Below are 18,469 nucleotides of genomic sequence, written 5' to 3' on the forward strand. Positions count from 1 at the left end.
ATTCCAGGGCTCAATAGGGCCGCATCTTAGGAACTTTTCTGGCCTTCGCGCATTGGATGATGTGAGGGTCCACCCCCGCAGCTATGTCCGCATGCCATTCGGCCTGCCGAACGCGGCTATCACCTTCTAGCGCAACTTGCGAAGCATTCTGACGGCTCAGGAGGCCAGCCATCATGCTGTCCTGGCGGGGATGGCGACAGTTCTTCAGGAGCCACCTGGGCCTACGGAGCCTCCTGAGGCTCAGGACACTGGCGGCTCGTGAGGAGCAACTTCTCCAGCACGCATCATCAACCACTCCAACATCACTCCTGCTATGGTATCAAGTGACTCTTTCTAGTTCATTCAGTTGGGGCGCCCTTTGGGCAACATTATCCCCAATTCGCACGGGCCTGTCCCTGCGACATGTATCCTTTTGCATCTTTAGCTTACTCTATTGGGGCGCCCCTCGGGCTGCATTATCCCCAGCCGCTCGGGTCCGTCCCAGTGGCATGTATCGTTCTTGCATCTATCTGAACTAGCTTGCCTCCTTGCATGATTTACCTTATGATCGTTACCTGCTTACATGTTGCCCCTCGCAGCCACCCGCATTGCTGACCGACCTCCTGCTCATCCCGCAACGGGGGCTACACATGTTGGCACGGTGCTTGTGCTCAGGTCCGTCCCTGCAATGCTGACAAACCTGAGCGGTCGAGCTCTGGCTCGCGGCACGCCCCGCACACGTCACCTCACCAGGCCCTCAGTGCCTTCATCTTCTTGCGGAACGACCAGCGGCAGACCAGCAAACACGGTTGCAATCTGTATTCCTCCTTCGGGCTAACCTGCAGGAATCTCCGGAGGCTGACAACAGGCGGCGCCGCAGGCTCCTTCTTTTTTCACGCAATTCGCTTGTGCGTTAAAGGGGGCTCCTGAGCATCGCATCTCGGGAGCTCCTACTGACTCTCCAGCCCTCACCCCCTGGCCTTGACCACAGCATCGCGACCTGGCATACCAGCGGTGGCTGAGATCGCTCGAGGGTCGAGACTCGAGGACGCAGAGCACCTAGAAGAGCGTGAAAAAGGGAGGAAGGCCAGCGCGGGCTTAACCCGGCCATACCACCACCGCTAACGCATGAATCGGACACTGCACATGGAAACCGCCTCAGGCTTGATAAGATAAGTCGCTCATTCAAGTCAGCGCGACACGTGACTTAGGATTTCCGGCTCCTGCAGCCTTGCTCCGGCAATGCCACCTTCCTTTTCTACCTTTAGGAAGCCGCTTGCACGCCAAGGGGGGCCTCTTGAGCATCACGCCTCAAGAGCTCTTACCGGACCTTGGGCCGCTCACCTCCTAGACTTGACCACGGTATCGCGACCTGGCATACCAGCGACGGCTGAAGCCTGCCTGGGGACTAGGACCTGTCGGCATAGAGCACTAAGCTACCACGAGGAGAATAGGGGGACAATGCTGAAGCAAGACATGTGATCGTGAATTTCATAATAGGAATAACATTTGATGCAAAAGTACTACAGATCCTTTACACACACCCACGGGGTTCACCTCGATTCCTCGTAGGGAACAAAAGAAGAAGGTTTCCAGGAGCCATATCTACGCGGCGACGCCATCATCAACAGTGGGCCACGGGAAGCTGACGCCAATCCCATCCAGATCAACAACGGCGATGAACGAACGTCGCTGCCGCGCTCTGGGCGCGGTGAGAGCTCAGGGGCACGTAGCTATCGTCGCTTGTCTCCGGAGTCTCGTCAGGCTTGGGAGAGTCGCTCGACTCCCGGGCGCTGTCACTGCTGCTAGAGGAGCTGTTGGCAGGGCCAAGGGTGGGCACAGCGCCAACCCCCGCGCCGTCCAGGCGACCCCCTCCAGGGCAGCACTCCAGGCAACGGCCTTCCTCATCAAAGACCTTGAAGGACATCGTGGAGGCACCGTCGTACTCGAAGTGGATGGCGAGGGCCCCCTCCGTGCGGCAAGCGTGGGCGACCTCACCCCATCCATGGGTCATGAAGATCTTGCCCGAAGAGACGACCTCAACCTCTGCTCCCGTCGCCGGGGTGCCACACTCGGCGTGCCGCAGCCACAGCTCAAGTGGCCCCCTCGGCGGCACCTCTTCAGTGAAGAACTGCTGGAATCTGATCCACGTCCGCGGGGGCATTGCTGCCCACACCACGAATTCGCGCAAGGGTCCCTCAGCGTGAGTTTGTGGGCTGGCGGTGCGGGCCACCATAGCTCGGCCACCGCGGCCGTGGCGCGAGCGGCGTGGGTCGTCGCCTCCTCCTTCGGAACCCTCTGCCTGGGCGTACAAGGGCAGCGGGTAGCCAGGGGGAGGTCGTTCGTACCAAGGCCTCGTCACCTCCTGCCTCACGATGACGTCGCGGGGGCGGGCCAACCTCTTCTTCGGTCGAAGTGGCCCCTACTCCTCGCGGGGGGTCTTTCCCTTCTCAGCGGTGGAGAACCTCCTTATCGGCTCCATCGGTATCACAGCAAGATGGCGAAGTGAGAGGGAAGGAGAAGAAGCAGACGGAGTAGAGGAAGAGATGAGCGATGGGGGCTCCGCCCCTCTCCTCATTTATAGCCAGAAGGAGGCCAACCGCCGGCCTCCACGATCACAAGTAATGATGGTTTTCTTCTGCATGCAGCAGGGTCTCATCAAGTCGAACGGTTGCCGAGGCAGCATGGGGAAGCGAAGACGCCCACGTCCCGTCAATCGCCACACGTCAATCAAGGTTGCAGGCTGTTGGGGCCCGCGGCGCTCTGCACTTGCCCTTTGGCTTCGCCTCTAAGCCAAGTCCGAGCGCGCCTTGGGCCCGGGGGCTACTGTCGGCGTCCTGGGAACGGGGGTACCCAGACTTGCCTGCCTACGGCCCATCACGTGGCTCCACCAACAGCCTGGTATGACCCATCTTCAGCAGCAACCACTCAAGACCCTCGCAAGGGGCCAAGCCTCGCGAGGCGGACGAAACCAAGACCTCCTCCGGGGCGGCCTCACTAGACTGGCTTCCGAGGAGCGGAGATATCTATGCAAGGGGCACCTCGCGAGGTCCACGTGATGTGAGCCATGACGACCAAGGCCAGGCGGGCACCAGCAGGCGCAGAGTACCAGTTTCCTCTTTGGTGCTAAAGGGGCAAGCGCAGGCGAGGACTCCCGAGGCATCAGGCAAAGGTTTCCATATCGGTGCAACGAGACCAAGACCAGCAGGACGGCAGGACGGAGGTCACCGTGGAGCCCACAGCGGCGTCACCACCAAAGCCTTTGGCAGGCAAAGACCACCTTTTGTCAAGATAGCTTGTACTAGTTGTCTCCCTTCAAACTTGGCCGTTGTGAGATCCCTTCCCGTCTATCATTTGGGAAGAGGGCCAAGGCCTCTATAAATAGGACTAGCCACCACCATAGGAGGCAACTGATCTTGGATTGGATCCACTCCACCAAGGCCATTCCACCAGCTCACCGAGCTCTAGAACACCTCTCCTCAGGAGGTTGTTCTTACCTTGTACTGTTCATCCTCGGCCTACAAGGCAATCCACCACCCCACACCGGAGTAGGGTATTACACCACAACGGTGGCCCGAACCAGTATAAACCCCCGTGCCTCTTGTTCTTTGGGTTTGTTGAGTTAGGCCTAGGGATCGTTGTGCGAGCAAGCTAAGGAGAGAGAGAGAGAGAGAGATCTTCGTGCGCACCCCAGTGTTCGAACCTCAAGGGTTTGCCGGAACCCAGAATTCGACAACCATCGCCCATGTTGCCGCCCAAGCCAAGCAGGAGGAGGCGCTTGCCACTCCACACTTCATGCAAGCCTACGCGGAGGCCCGTGCCACCCATCACCACGCTAGTGCAAAGGAGGAGGAGCCACATGTCGCCCGTCACTTTTCCCGAGCCGAGTACGATAAGTGCAAGTTCCGTGATGCTCTCGGTCGGGCGGAGCAGAAGAAGGCAGTCGCTAGGAGAACCGCCACGACGCCCGCTTCTATGCCACAGAGGAAGCCGTGTGCTTCTGCCAGGGTGTCATCTACTAGTCTAGTTTGTCAATTTGTATGGCTAATATCATGTTGAACCTCTAGTGTTTTTGAGTAACAGTTTTGCTGACTTGGTTATGTCTCAGCCGATATTATTCAGTTGATCTTGCCTGAAGATCTGTGCAATTTTTTTCTTTTTCTTTTTCATTTTCCTTCTTATATACTATGAGACTTGGCCAAGTCTGAGTCGACACCCTATGAGTAATTCTAGATTCACGGGTTTTAAAGAGTTTACAGAATGATGTTAGTTGGACTTTTCTGATTGGATTAGGGAGGGTGGAGGCCCAACACCTTGAAAAATCATGGGCGAAAAGTTAACAATAATTCTAGACGTACATAGCTTTACGGGGTTGATACGGGCGAGACAGGTTGTGATTTGTCAATAATCTTTCCGTCCTGAATTTCAGGTGGGGGCCCATCCCCCAACTGATAGTACACCTCCAAATCACCTCCCCTGTAATCTCCTGTAGAAAAAGCCCTGTAGCATTACTGAAGAGTTAACTGGTGTGGAAGGGAGTCCGTAAAAGTCCGTTGTTTTCTGTTGATGTAGGATTAACGAGTGTGTTTTTTAGCTATGTCAAACATCTAGTTTACGATGAAGAAGTTGTCTTTTAGGGGGAAATTGAGTGCTAGCGTTGGATGACCGGTTTTAGGGACTGCTGCTGAGCTCGATCGGTGCAATTTCCATTCATGAGATCAATGTGTTCCTGACTTCGTGTGCCATGATTCCCCATCACTTTCTCACGTGCATGCCTTCCTTTTCCCTCGTGCACACATGATTCCCCATGGTTGATCCAGAGGTAAAGCGAATCCTATCATCATCAACACAATATCAGCAAAAGCCTCAAGACACGCACACACACCGTGGGTTAACCGACCGGCTGATGTTTCTAATACTCCTACACACACAACAAAAGCCATCTTTATCGAGCTTTTTACCTCCAAAAGCCACAATGGCGCACGCTCTCTTTCCTTTCCTCAAACACCTTTCGTGCTACTAAGCTCGGACCATCCAACATGAGGGAGACCATGAGTCCATGACATTCCTCATCGGCGTCCCCGTGCCAGCCATGCCAGTGGCGATGGATCGCATGCTCCTCCTCGTAATCTTCCTCCTCCTCTTGTCGACTTGCACGACGACGATCGTGTCCGCGGGAACCGGCGACGACGCGGGGGCGCTCCTCCGCTTCAAGGCGTCCGTCCGAAAGGACCCTAGGGGCGTGCTCTCGTCTTGGCAATGGCAGCAGCGGCAGCAGCAAGGGTCGCCCGGCGGTGGTGGTAGTGGTAATGGCACGTGGTGCAGGTGGTACGGGGTGACGTGCGACGGCGAGGGCCGGGTGGAGCGGCTCGACCTCGCCGGCTGCGGCCTCTCCGGGCGCGCTTCGTTTGCAGCGCTCGCTTCCATAGACACGCTGCGCCACCTCAACCTCTCCGGCAACGCCCAGCTCCGCGCCGACGCCGCTGGGGACATTCACGTGCTCCCCCGCGCGCTACGGACGCTCGACCTGTCTGACGGCGGCCTCGCCGGCAGTCTCCCCGCCGACATGCAGCTGGCGTACTACTACCCCAACCTCACCGACGTCCGCCTCGCACGGAACAACCTCACCGGCGCTCTCCCTCTTAATCTAATGTCTCCGCCGAGCACGATCCAGGTGTTCGACGTCGCCGGGAACAACATGTCCGGGGACGTCTCCGGCGCGTCGTTCCCCGACACGCTCGTCCTGCTCGACCTCTCCGCCAACCGCTTCACCGGCACGATCCCGCCGTCCTTCTCTGGCTGCGCCGGCCTCAAGACGCTCAACGTATCCTACAACGCCCTCGCCGGCGCGATCCCGGAGTCGATCGGCGACGTCGCTGGCCTCGAGGTGCTCGACGTTTCGGGGAACCGCCTCACCGGCGCCATCCCACGCAGCCTCGCCGCGTGCTCGTCGCTGCGGATCCTCAGAGTCTCGAGCAACAACATCTCCGGCTCTATCCCGGAGTCCCTGTCGTCGTGCCGCGCGCTCCAGCTGCTCGACGCGGCCAACAACAACATCTCCGGCGCGATCCCGGCCGCGGTGCTCGGGAACCTCACCAAGTTGGAGATCCTGCTTCTCAGCAACAACTTCATCTCGGGATCGCTCCCGAGCACCATCTCTGCCTGCAACAGCCTCAGGGTCGCCGACTTCAGCAGCAACAAGATCGCCGGCGCGCTGCCCGCCGAGCTCTGCACGCCCGGCGCGTCGCTGGAGGAGCTCCGGATGCCGGACAACCTCCTCACCGGCGCGATCCCTCCCGGGCTGGCCAACTGCTCGCGCCTGCGGGTGATCGACTTCAGCATCAACTACCTGCGCGGCGCCATCCCGCCGGAGCTCGGCATGCTCCGTGCCCTGGAGCAGCTCGTGACGTGGCTCAACCAGCTAGAAGGCCAGATCCCCGCGGAGCTCGGGCAATGCCGGAGCCTCCGCACGCTCATCCTCAACAACAACTTCATCGGCGGCGACATCCCCGTCGAGCTCTTCAACTGCACCGGCCTCGAGTGGATCTCGCTCACGAGCAACCGGATCAGCGGCACGATCAGGCCGGAGTTCGGCCGGCTGTCCCGGCTCGCCGTGCTGCAGCTGGCGAACAATAGCCTCGTGGGCGACATCCCCAAGGAGCTCGGCAACTGCAGCAGCCTGATGTGGCTGGACCTCAACAGCAACAGGCTCACCGGCGTGATCCCGCACCGCCTCGGCCGGCAGCTCGGGGCGACGCCGCTGAGCGGCATCCTGTCCGGCAACACGCTGGCGTTCGTCCGCAACGCTGGGAACGCGTGCAAGGGCGTGGGTGGGCTGCTGGAGTTCGCCGGCATCCGGCCGGAGCGGCTGCTGCAGGTGCCCACCCTCAGGAGCTGCGACTTCACGCGGCTCTACTCCGGCGCGGCGGTGAGCGGGTGGACGCGGTACCAGACGCTGGAGTACCTGGACCTCTCGTACAACAGCCTCGTCGGCGCCATCCCGGAGGAGCTGGGCGACATGGTGCTGCTCCAGGTGCTCGACCTGGCGAGGAACAACCTCAGCGGCGAGATCCCGGCGTCGCTCGGCCGCCTCCACGACCTCGGCGTGTTCGACGTGTCGCACAACCGGCTGCAGGGCAGCATCCCGGACTCCTTCTCCAACCTCTCCTTCCTCGTGCAGATCGACGTCTCCGACAACGACCTCGCAGGCGAGATCCCGCAGCGCGGGCAGCTCAGCACGCTGCCGGCGAGCCAGTACGCCGACAACCCTGGCCTCTGCGGCATGCCGCTGGTGCCGTGCAGCGACCGGCTGCCGAGGGCGAGCGTCGCGGCCTCCTCCGGCGCTGCAGCTGAAAGTACAAACGCCAGGTGGCCTCTGCCGAGGGCGGCGTGGGCGAACGCCGTGCTCCTGGCCGTGATGGTCACCGCCGGGCTGGCGTGCGCAGTGTCGATCTGGGCGGTGGCGGTGCGCGTGCGGCGGCGGGAGGTGCGGGAGGCGCGGATGCTGAGCAGCCTGCAGGACGGGACGCGGACGGCGACGACGTGGAAGCTGGGCAAGGCGGAGAAGGAGGCGCTGAGCATCAACGTGGCCACCTTCCAGCGGCAGCTCCGGAAGCTCACCTTCACGCAGCTGATCGAGGCCACCAACGGCTTCTCGGCGGCCAGCCTGATCGGCTCCGGCGGGTTCGGCGAGGTGTTCAAGGCGACGCTCAAGGACGGCTCCACGGTCGCCATCAAGAAGCTGATCCCGCTGAGCCACCAGGGCGACCGCGAGTTCATGGCGGAGATGGAGACGCTGGGCAAGATCAAGCACCGGAACCTCGTGCCCCTGCTCGGCTACTGCAAGATCGGCGAGGAGCGGCTCCTCGTCTACGAGTACATGACCCACGGCAGCCTGGAGGACATGCTCCACCTCCCGGCCGACGGCGCGCCGGCGCTGACGTGGGAGAAGAGGAAGACGGTGGCGCGCGGGGCGGCCAAGGGGCTCTGCTTCCTGCACCACAACTGCATCCCGCACATCATCCACCGCGACATGAAGTCCAGCAACGTGCTCCTCGACGGCATGATGGAGGCCCGCGTCGCCGACTTCGGCATGGCCAGGCTCATCAGCGCGCTCGACACGCACCTCAGCGTCAGCACCCTCGCTGGGACCCCCGGGTACGTGCCGCCGGAGTACTACCAGAGCTTCCGGTGCACCGCCAAGGGCGACGTCTACTCCCTCGGCGTGGTGCTGCTGGAGCTGCTCACCGGGCGGCGGCCCACCGACAAGGAGGACTTCGGGGACACCAACCTCGTCGGCTGGGTCAAGATGAAGGTCAGGGAGGGCGCCGGCAAGGAGGTCGTGGACCCGGAGCTCGTCGCGGCCGCGGCCGGCGACGACGAGACGGAGATGATGAGGTTCCTGGAGATGGCGCTGCAGTGCGTGGACGACTTCCCGTCGAAGAGGCCCAACATGCTGCACGTGGTCGCCGTGCTCAGAGAGATCGACGCGCCGTCGTCGCAGCCTCCATTACCGGCGGCAGGCGCGTGCAATGGGCATGGCCACGACGCGTAGCGACGAGGCCTCCATGGTTTTTTGTGTTGTAATTGCTGCTTGTATGTGTTGCAGTATGGTGTATACAATTGTTGTACGTACGTAGCGTTTTGCCTTGTGTTGGACTAATAATAAAGCAGTGTGTTGCTGTTGCATATAGACACCTGTTGCGTCATGTTTTGTCCCCTGAATTCTGAAGAAAAACCCAAACCTTTGCAAGACAAATTTTAATCGGTTGCTACACATTTCTGTGTCATTTTGATCCTTGTGGTTGATAATGTGCTTAATGAAGTGACAATGACAGATGTCAGATGGGTGACACGCCCCACTCCCGGGTAATAGGAAGCAGTGTTTTGTTGTAGCCTGACTAGGACGCCGCAGCTCGCTGTCGCTTGCAGTGCCATCTCCGTCTCCGACGAGGTCTTGGCTTGGCCTCGCTGGGTCGACGCTCGTTGTTACCGCTCCTCACATTGTCCCTGCAACAGCAACATGACGCCTCTATCCCTATGAGCACCTCCGAGAGACTGAGCCGGCATATTATCTTGAGATTTACGAAGTCACCATAGGCGCCTCGTCGACGACGGGAACGTCTCCTCCCACTAAAAGCGCATCGCCGGAAATCCTGAAATAAATACAGGAATAATGCAAGTACCAAGATTTGAACCCTGGTGGGTTGGGGATACCACTGTCCACCTAACCAACTCAACCACAGGTCGATTCGCAGGTATCCTTGTGGTTTGCTTCCAATAGTTTAAGACTAGTTGCCCTCAGTCAGGGGTAAGAGGGTCAGAGTGAAGCCAAGGAATGATGGCTAAAAAGGCTTGACGACAGGTCACAAGCTAAATAAAGTCAATTTTTGATGCGGATGATGATGATATGAACAACTCGAATAAGAAAATGTAAACTAGCACCTACTGACAGAGATCAAAAGCACACTTTCAATCGATGGTAATGATGCTGCCACTTGTGCTGCCTCCATGGTAATTTCATCACAATGAACGGGGACACCTCACAGCAACCAAGAGCCAAGGCACTTGGTACATATTCATAATGATCAGGTCAATGTTAAACAATAGAAGGTATGAGAAGCACTATCTTCAGTACTGTACTAGGTTAGCAGGAACTGGATTATCTACAGGGAGCATGTTTTGTTCATCCATGAAACTTCGAAATGTCTTTAAATGATAAACTGTTTTATTATGTCTACAATGCGGGTTAATCGCTATTATCCACTGAAGCAATGCAATTGGCCCTCCAGTTTGGTAACAAGTATTTTCTTTTTTTAAACTGCTAACATGTTTGTTAACCACGAGATTGTCCGATGAATGCTCTCAAACCTGTCCACAAAATGTCAGCAACGGGTACTTCTGAAAGAAAAAAAAAACAGTGTTTTTTTTGGAGAATTGCAGAGAATGACTAGCATTAGGTAAACCTCAACCTCACATAGAAGGCGCCAACAGGACCCAAAAATTCAACAACACCACAAACTCTACTATAATTTTTAAAAACTTTTGACATGCCAAGCCAGGAACAGAACAGAGCAGCATACATGTTTAAGCAACAGACGCCAAGGGCCAGGTATACGGAACACATAACATATATGCACATATATAATGGCCCAAGGGGCTCCAGGAGTTCCCAGTGCCGGAGAAGATGATGGACCAGACTCAAACAAGTCCCTGCCGGAAGCTGCTAGCTCAAGGTAGCAGGCGACTGTATGCTCTCAAATTGGCATGTGACTGAACATGTATATATAATAATAGCATTACGAGTTGAAACAGGTTCACTGCACAGTCCATTCTACAACTGTTTTGTAAACATGGAGCAATAATGGTATCGGTAAAGGTTTAATGATCTTTTGTTAAATCATGAGGAGTTCAAACCTCAAAGTGCCAATGAGACGGAACTTTGCTGAATTTGAGAAGTTCCAGAGTTGCCAAATGAAAGAAATCTGCACTGGGCAGAAACTTACACACTAGAACTAAACCATCAAAAGAACTAGCAATTCAAAGCATCACCAAAGGCGATACTGCAGAGCACAAACTGATATACACCCAGTGATGAAATCCAGATGGTTACAACGCAAACATGTCATGAACACTAATGGACTTGTTAACGAACCATTCATTAGTTGTTCTCATAATGTTTTCGGACACAAGTAGTGTTGTGACAAGCCATCCACCTCAAATGTAGAATTGTAACACGCCACTCACCAAAACTGTGTTAGTAACAGTATCTAAACATAGTGAAATGTCATATAACCTTTTCTAGCTATGGTATCCAGGAAGCTTCAAACTGGCCACAAAATATTAAACATTGGAATCGACCTCAGTCAGAGCCCACATCAACACCCCTTTTGGATAAGAATTCCTTAGCCTCCATAATATCCTGCATAGTAGGCCAAGCACAAATAATTACAGACGGGAACAAAGCAAAACTGTAATTATACAGAAAACTTAAAAGTTTAAAAATTAGGTGGCTTGGTTTTCTTTGTGGTGGCCATTATGAAAAGCCATACAATCATACACATAAGGCACAAAGAAACTTATGGTTCCTTCTGCATAATACCTTGAATCTCATTATGCCAGCAGAAAACCAAAAGAAAAGAATGTATAATATACAATGCACAAGTGTATATTAAGCTGAAAATACCTAGGATGTATATTCTAGCGATTATTAGTTCTCAACATGGCAATGAGACTGCATAGACAAAAAAAACTGAGAATTATGCTACTAGGACTACATCCTCTACCTGTTGTAGTAGTATGGCTTCTTGAGGACAGGTGGGAAAGAACATCAGCCCGTACCCAACCATAAAAAGGCCGTAGCATCCAAGCGCCACTACCAAATAGATGGGAAGCTACAACAACAAAAGTCACAAGCAAGAGTCTTAATCGAAAGACAGTGTCTTAACTTCAATAAATCAGCAAGTGAAAGAATTCGTGGCACTCACCAGCCAGGTGTAACTGTGAGGAACTGTCGAGGTTTCAAGGAGCGCAGCCCAGACGGCCGAGATCGCCGCCAGCACCGTGATGATCTTGAATATGTGCTTCATCTAGGAAATGTAGCGTTTGTCTGCCATCAACCAAAAAAGCAAATTAAAGCCTAAAATGCACTGATGCGGATAGGCTGCTACCATGTTTAAACCAAAACATTTGCTCATCTGAAAAAAAAAATCAAACTACAATCTGTAAACATTTGCTCCTACAAGCATTATCAAAAACACCTATCAACTAAAATCCTTTCACATGTAAACTTGAGCATGCACTGCCAAAACCATGCAGCAAGTACTCCTTAAGAAATAATCATCATTATATTCTCACAATATGCCATCTACAGCAAGTACTCATCCAATACAGAAATCAGGGAGAAAATTGAACAAATAGAGGATGCAAGAGGAAGGAGGGAGGGAGGGAGGGAGGATGAGGGAAGAAGGAGGAAGGAGCGGTGGCTACCTGCCTATACTGGTCGCCGGTAGCTCCGGGCGGCGGCGTTGCCGGGCGGGAGCGGCTGCTCCAGGGAGGGAGGCGCTGCTGTGCTCCTGTACCGGAGGCGGGGCAGCGGAGGCTTCGGCCGCCGCAGCGGAGGGCCGGCAGTAGTGGCGGCGGGCCGGCGGCGGCTAGGAACCCTAGGGACGTCCTCACTCTTGGTGTGTTTTTTTATGGCGGGAGCCGATTTTCTCCTCTTGGATCGACGGACTGTAATGTACTTAGTGGGAAAAATTGCTAAGAGCAAATTCAACAGATGATGTAAAATACTACATCACAAAATTATAATTTGACTAAAATTTACATCACTAAAAAATACTCCCTCCGTTTTAAAATATTTGTCTTTTCAGATATTTCAAATGGACTACCCCATACGGATGTATATATAGACATATTTTAGAACACTCATTTTGCTCCGTATGTAGTCATTTGTTGAAATCTCTAGAAAGACAAATATTTATAAATGGAGGGAGTAGATTTTACATTACCAAAAACCTCCAACTCCAACAAATGATGTAAAATTTACATCATCAAAAAATCTTCGCCGGTGATCCGGGTTGTTTCCCTCTCGGCGATGAAGCTTATCCCCCATCGTCTCACTGACTGACCTTGACCCTCGAGAAAGTTAATCAAAAAATAGAAAAGACGAGTTCTTTCTTTCAAAAAGTAGGTTTTTATGATCCGATAAAAAATCAAACTTGTTTGACTTTACGTCACCATAAAGGTTTGGTGGTGGCAGAGTTGGTGCGGTTTGGCGGCGGCAGGCGCGCGGCACAAAGGTTGCTGGTTGCGCACGACAGTGAGGGCTGAGCGCATTTTGCTCAAGCGTCCCAAGTGATGCAAATTTGTAATTTTGAGTAAAAAATTGCATCTACATCATCTGTTTAAGCAGCATTTTTATGCCTTGGAAATGTAAAATTCTAATATTTTTACATCTACATCATCTAATGGAGATGCTCTAATGTACAGTCATTCATTATGCTCAATTTTTAAAATTCTCAATGTTCTCCTTTTTTTCTGAATTGTATACCTCAAATTTGCAAAACCCAACTGATTGAAAGAAAATAAACCGGTTTAATGCAGGACTGCCATGGTTCCCGAAAAGTGGAATTATAGCACCTGATATCTTTGCTTAAACCGTCAAAACAAATTTAGCACAGAATGGGGAAAAAAGGATAACAAAATGCCGTATCATCTTACAATAATCTGCGAAGGGAAATTCTGTTACACTGCTGGAAAACATCAAAACCTTTAGGAGAAGAAAAGAAAAACATCAAAACCAATAGAACGATTTTACAACAGATCAGCGGCCCATCTTCATGTAGTTTGATGTTAAATATACTAACTCCGTTGACTATGACTGAGGAAGCTCCAACAAAGCACTTCCTGTGCGTTTTTCCTGGGTGACCCACTTGATCTCCCACAAATGTATTATTTTGGCCAATGGATGCCTTTTTTTAGCTGAAAACCAATCATTGCATTGAAGGCAAGGACATGATGATAAAGTTCGTTTCAAGTCAATTACACCTGCACAAATATAGAATGTGAGCAGTAATGAGGAAGATATTATCAATATAAATAAAATAGCACATGGAACTGGTTAGAGCAAAAACCAGCTAATTTGGCAGACTTTAAAAGGAAGCAATTCGATATAGCGACCACCATGAAGTCAATAGAAGAAAGTGTTTACCTTGAACATTTCACCGAAAAGTCCTTCCAGAGGATTCTGTTGCCGTACGCCATAAAATTTTGCAGCTATTTCATCCAATAACTGCAAAGCGTAACCATACCGTCATGAGGTCTATTTCGGTTTGCATTCCTTATTTTTGTAAGAACAGGTGGTCTCCAACATTAAGCAACAACACGACATGGGTTTTTTCACCCTTTTTTATTAACAAGTGGTCCTTTGTGAGCAATTCATCGGTTTGCATTCCTTATTTTTGTAAGAACAGGTGGTCTCCAACATTAAGCAACAACACGACATGGGGTTTTTCACCCATTTTTATTAACAAGTGGTCCTTTGTGAGCAATTCATCGGTTTCCAGATGGAAAGCTGGTAAACAAGGCCAAAAGTTTGTGGAGATATGTTATGTTGAACATGTCTCACAGCGATTTCCAAATTATCTAAAAACATCTTTCATGGATTCACATTGTTTCGTAACAATATATTTATTTATTTTTGAAAAACAGAACTCTTGTTATAGAGCTACAAAATTTCGATAGAGGGCCATACCTCCTCAAATACAGAGTCTCGATCTGTACTTGCGCTGTACTTTTGTCGAAGTGTCCTAAAAAGAGGGTAAGCATCTCTTTCAAGCCTGTAAACAACATCTAGTTAGTAATGCCCATAAGGCCATAACAAAAGAAAAGAATGATAAAATAGCTTGTTATTTCATGTATAAGATAGGAAAAGAAAGTTGATCTTGATTTACATATGGTTACAAATCAAGAACGTGAGAAACTGTTAAAATATGATATCAGTCATTTCTGACATGGGCATTTGAATATATTGGTAAGACAGGAGCATTCGTAATACCTACAGAAAGTAATTTTATCTTTCTAGTGATAGAACTATAAAAACACGTGTAGCTGACGTCTGAGAACTATCATGCAAACTGCAGCGTTATTTCACAAAATTTGCATGCGGTGTATGAGAACATCGTGGAACAAATATGCAGACGTGGAAAGGACACCCGAAATACAATGCAAGCCAGAAAAATATGAGAGACTCACGTTTGAAGAAGATACTTGATAAACTCAATTAAAGCTGTTTTTGGAAGTTCCATGTCAGCAGATTTTAGCTGCTCCTTCATCCCATCCATAAGTAAATTTGCGTCTCTGAGATTCCCTAGTGATAGATACCTTTAAGAAAGAACAACATATTAGAAAACCCGACATCTCCATCCCCAAAATCCCAGTAAAATTCTATCCCAACAATGAGACGACATTTACTTTACAGTGTTAAAGTGTTCTTCTGTATGCATTTCAGTGTGATCACATAGAGGATATTGTGTTGAGGCAGTATATCATATTGCACGCGTCCCTAGCACACTGCTAACTGACGTGTATCTATCGTTGTAAATGAAACAAACACTACACAATTCCTTCACATCGGTTTCTACAGTGCGAAGTGCACCCCTTTTCAATGGTATCAGACTTTCCTCTCATACAACTTACAGGGGATGATCTCTCATGTCATGACTTTGGGTCATGGTAAAGAGAAAGATTATCTTGTAGGCAAACTGAAGATATTACTAGCTTGGTATTTGTATTGAACTATAGATTCGTTGACACTTTTTTGGAAGGGACGTTACAAATTGCTTGGGCGAGACCCATCTATATAATGGGCTGCTGCATCCCGTTTTTCAATTACAAGCAAACATTAAACTAAACCTCTCTCACACATCTCCATCTACCAACCGCTATCTCAACCGATTCACCCTTCCTCTTGTTCCATCTACCAATTGCTTCTCCTCTATCCCAACTATCCTACCCTACATTAGTCCTTAGCACATAACATCTCCAGAGCAAACAAGAAAGAAAGGAATAAAATCTTACATTAGGACACTGCGTGCAATTGCAGTATCATCTTCACCAGGGTAGCACTGTACAGAAAGGAAGAAAAAAGATCAATATGATTCTATATCACACAATGATTCTATATCACACAATGTCAAGAGCATATATGAATCCACTTAACACCTAACAAAAGTTGGGCATGAATAATGAACACGGATCCAACCCACAAACAAATTGGGGTATAAGACAGTGATTTAACAAGCTTGTGCTTGTGTTCTGTTTCCATATTTTCATATTTTGACGAAAGATGACCTACAACCCATACATTAGTAAAGCCACTGTACAAAGCAAATTGTTGTGGAGAACATGGATTTACTAATCATATCGAGCAATTGCTAACTATACTAAGCAGCATTAAGGAAACCATCAGTTTTTCAATCCTCAGTCTGATTTTCAAACCGATTCTCCAAAACTGTTTAATTTGGATCCTATATCCTTCTATGTCATGTAAATCCCATTTGTTGGTTTGGTTGCTTTAACCTCCGTTTCACGCTTAGATGGACGCCAGCATGGAAACCAGCAAGCAGGTAAAACATTAAGGGCCAGTTCTTTTGGTGCCTTTTTTGGGCTTCTAGAATAAGCTGCCCCCTACCCAACTTATTCTAGAAGGCCAACCAAAAATATATTTTTAGAAGCCTTTAGTCAAGTCTTAATTAATAGGCTTCTAAAAAAATAAATTTGGTTGGGCTTCTAGAATAAGCTGGTTAGGGGGCAGCTTATACCAGCTTATTCTAGAAGCCAGCAACAGAACTGGCCCTAAAAAAGTTGTGCGGTTACAACATCTCTCTAACAGATTCACTTGTATTTCTCCTTCCCAGCAATCTAAACAGAGGGGGGATGACCTTGGAGACCGACAGATGGGTCCCCACACACATGGCATCCATGTGAACAGCAATGAAATGAACTATTTCAACAGTCAAAAGAACATGTAAAACGAACCAGGGGATATATTCATGGTGTTGGAAAAAGAGGATTCAAGTTAAACGGTTTTGGAGAATGTCATGGATAAAAAACTCAGGCGATAGCTTGAAAGTGACCTTATTGTACAGAAGAAGTAATAAAATTACTATGTTTGTGAAAGACGTTGGAAATATTTTGGTAGGGTATAAACTTTTGCTATCTCTCAAAGAAACAAATATATATCATTCAAACAGAATTCACTAATTACCAAGCATCATTTGTAATACCTACTGTTTAGAACAACAATTACCTTGCCCATAAAGTTTACCAGCATAGAAGCAAATTTTTTAGGATCGTTACCGCGCACAAAATGACTTGATACTTTAGTCATGTCCTGCAGTCAAGGTCGCTCCAGGTTAAACTGTAAGCATAATTACCGAAGTAGTAAAAATAGTAACAGCATCAATGACAAATAAAAATCATAGCTCTACAATGCTCTTTCACTTGCCTTCTACTCCCTCCGTTCCTAAATATAAGTCTTTTTAGATATTTCAACAAGTGACTACATACGGAGCAAAATGAGTGAATGTACACTCTAAAATATGTCTACATACATCCGTATGTTGTAGTCTATTTGAAATGTCTAAAAAGACTTATATTTAGGAACGGAGGGAGTAGATATAATTTACTGCATGCATGCCATCCTACAATTTGGAGATAGCCTTGCACCATCTAGGACTAGAGGAACATACATCATCTAAGAGCAAATAAATGGCCTAGTGAAGAGGATTAATACGATCTTTCCTAGGCATGACTTGGTTGACATGCAAATTCCTCAAATGTTGCGATTCAAGAATGTAGAGAGCAGAAGATATTCACAGTAAGACACAGAATCATGGACAGTACCGTTTCTGGAGATTCGGAATAAATGTATTCACCCAACATAACATGCAGATCAGGAGATCCGTTTCTTGATGTCCCAAACTCCGCAGACCACCTTAATAACAGGATGATACATTATTAGTGCATAACAGCCAGAAAAGGGAGAAGAAAAACACCTCCTCTGGTAACAGAGTAAACAAAATAAATATGTCTCATGGCAATCGGCATCCAGAGTTTGGGGACACACTGAGAAGAAATCGAAAGGAACCAGATGTTCAGAACGATGCATGTTCCTATCATGTTAAGCCCATTAGTCACTAATGCTCAAAACCAGAATTCATAACTGCAGGTCAAGTTATTTGTACTGTTCAACAATTTGATGTATTAGACTACCGGATATATTTCCACTGAAAAACACTACTGGTTTGGATGAAGTTCGATGGTTGGAAGGACAGCACTTGTGATTTACTTGGATTTATTGAAATCGATATACCTTACCTGAGAGCTGCTCTTAGAAATGATGAACAACCTTCAGAACGCACTTTTGCAGCAGAAATAGCTTCGGATAATTTCTGCCCATCATCGTCATAATCATCTCCAAGGAAATGGGGCATATTTATCCTGGGGAACGCCTCGTATATCTTTCTGACACGATCTGTAGTTGATGCAATAGAGTTATACAATCACTGAAGTGACATCTAATGCCCAAATTTACAACATGACAGCATTTAAAAAATACAAAAGAAAAAGAGAGAGAATGGTTCACAAGGCTGATTTAGTAGAGACACAAAAAGGAAGAAATATTATTTTCTGAATGCAAACTAGTGACACTATTGACGCGATAGGAGGATTACAAAAGATGCACTGCAAATATGTCCCAAAAATCAAATGTAAAACAATAAGCTTACCAAAAGTTTCTTCATTATAAGGACATTGCCCTTTGACAAGAGTGTCCACGAACAGCACAGCGAGTTCAGCACCGCAAGTTATCTGAAATTGGTAACCACTAGACTAAAGCCGAGCTCTTTGACCAATAAGAAAGAAAAGAAATAATTGAAGTAGTACATTAGTTAATTTAAATATTTTATAGACTACAAGTACAACATAC

The 18,469-nt window shown here is 49.5% G+C and overlaps 3 protein-coding genes across 3 annotated transcripts in view; 1 reads left to right on the top strand and 2 right to left on the bottom strand.

Moving 5' to 3' along the window:
- Positions 1-4,968: 4,968 nt before the first annotated feature.
- On the top strand, positions 4,969-8,709 carry LOC119267145 (brassinosteroid LRR receptor kinase BRL2-like). Its single transcript, XM_037548482.1, has one exon. The coding sequence runs from the start codon at positions 5,039-5,041 to the stop codon at positions 8,531-8,533; it is 3,495 nt and encodes a 1,164-aa protein (XP_037404379.1). The 5' UTR covers positions 4,969-5,038; the 3' UTR covers positions 8,534-8,709.
- Positions 8,710-10,511: 1,802 nt separating this feature from the next.
- LOC119267146 (dolichol-phosphate mannose synthase subunit 3-like) lies at positions 10,512-12,167 on the bottom strand. Its single transcript, XM_037548483.1, has 4 exons — positions 11,968-12,167; positions 11,466-11,587; positions 11,265-11,372; positions 10,512-10,900 (listed from the first exon to the last, which is right to left on the bottom strand). The coding sequence occupies exons 2-4, from the start codon at positions 11,565-11,567 to the stop codon at positions 10,841-10,843; spliced, it is 270 nt and encodes an 89-aa protein (XP_037404380.1). The 5' UTR covers positions 11,568-11,587; positions 11,968-12,167; the 3' UTR covers positions 10,512-10,840.
- Positions 12,168-13,094: 927 nt separating this feature from the next.
- The window catches only part of LOC119267147 (Golgi to ER traffic protein 4 homolog), a 7,308-nt gene continuing 1,933 nt past the window's right edge, over positions 13,095-18,469 (bottom strand). Inside the window, exons 4-12 of the mRNA XM_037548484.1 lie at positions 18,270-18,351; positions 17,860-18,016; positions 17,386-17,476; positions 16,790-16,873; positions 15,559-15,605; positions 14,734-14,862; positions 14,234-14,318; positions 13,691-13,771; positions 13,095-13,527 (exon numbers count right to left, since the gene is read on the bottom strand). Coding sequence (XP_037404381.1) covers positions 13,522-13,527; positions 13,691-13,771; positions 14,234-14,318; positions 14,734-14,862; positions 15,559-15,605; positions 16,790-16,873; positions 17,386-17,476; positions 17,860-18,016; positions 18,270-18,351 — 762 coding nt within the window. The 3' untranslated portion in view covers positions 13,095-13,521. The remainder of the gene's footprint in view (positions 13,528-13,690; positions 13,772-14,233; positions 14,319-14,733; positions 14,863-15,558; positions 15,606-16,789; positions 16,874-17,385; positions 17,477-17,859; positions 18,017-18,269; positions 18,352-18,469) is intronic.

Source organism: Triticum dicoccoides, chromosome 3A (assembly GCF_002162155.2).
Source record: "Triticum dicoccoides isolate Atlit2015 ecotype Zavitan chromosome 3A, WEW_v2.0, whole genome shotgun sequence".
Taxonomy (NCBI): domain Eukaryota; kingdom Viridiplantae; phylum Streptophyta; class Magnoliopsida; order Poales; family Poaceae; genus Triticum; species Triticum dicoccoides.

What these genes read in the sequence shown, in the direction of transcription:
- LOC119267145 (XM_037548482.1), top strand. Translation starts at nt 5,039, where the DNA reads ATGACATTCCTCATCGGCGTCCCCGTGCCAGCCATGCCAGTGGCGATG.
- LOC119267146 (XM_037548483.1), bottom strand. Translation starts at nt 11,567, where the DNA reads ATGAAGCACATATTCAAGATCATCACGGTGCTGGCGGCGATCTCGGCC. An exon ending in CTCACAGTTACACCTGGCTG is followed by an intron (nt 11,373 to 11,465) that starts GTGAGTGCCACG and finishes TTGTTGTTGTAG; the next exon opens with CTTCCCATCTATTTGGTAGT. An exon ending in AAGCCATACTACTACAACAG is followed by an intron (nt 10,901 to 11,264) that starts GTAGAGGATGTA and finishes CCTACTATGCAG; the next exon opens with GATATTATGGAGGCTAAGGA.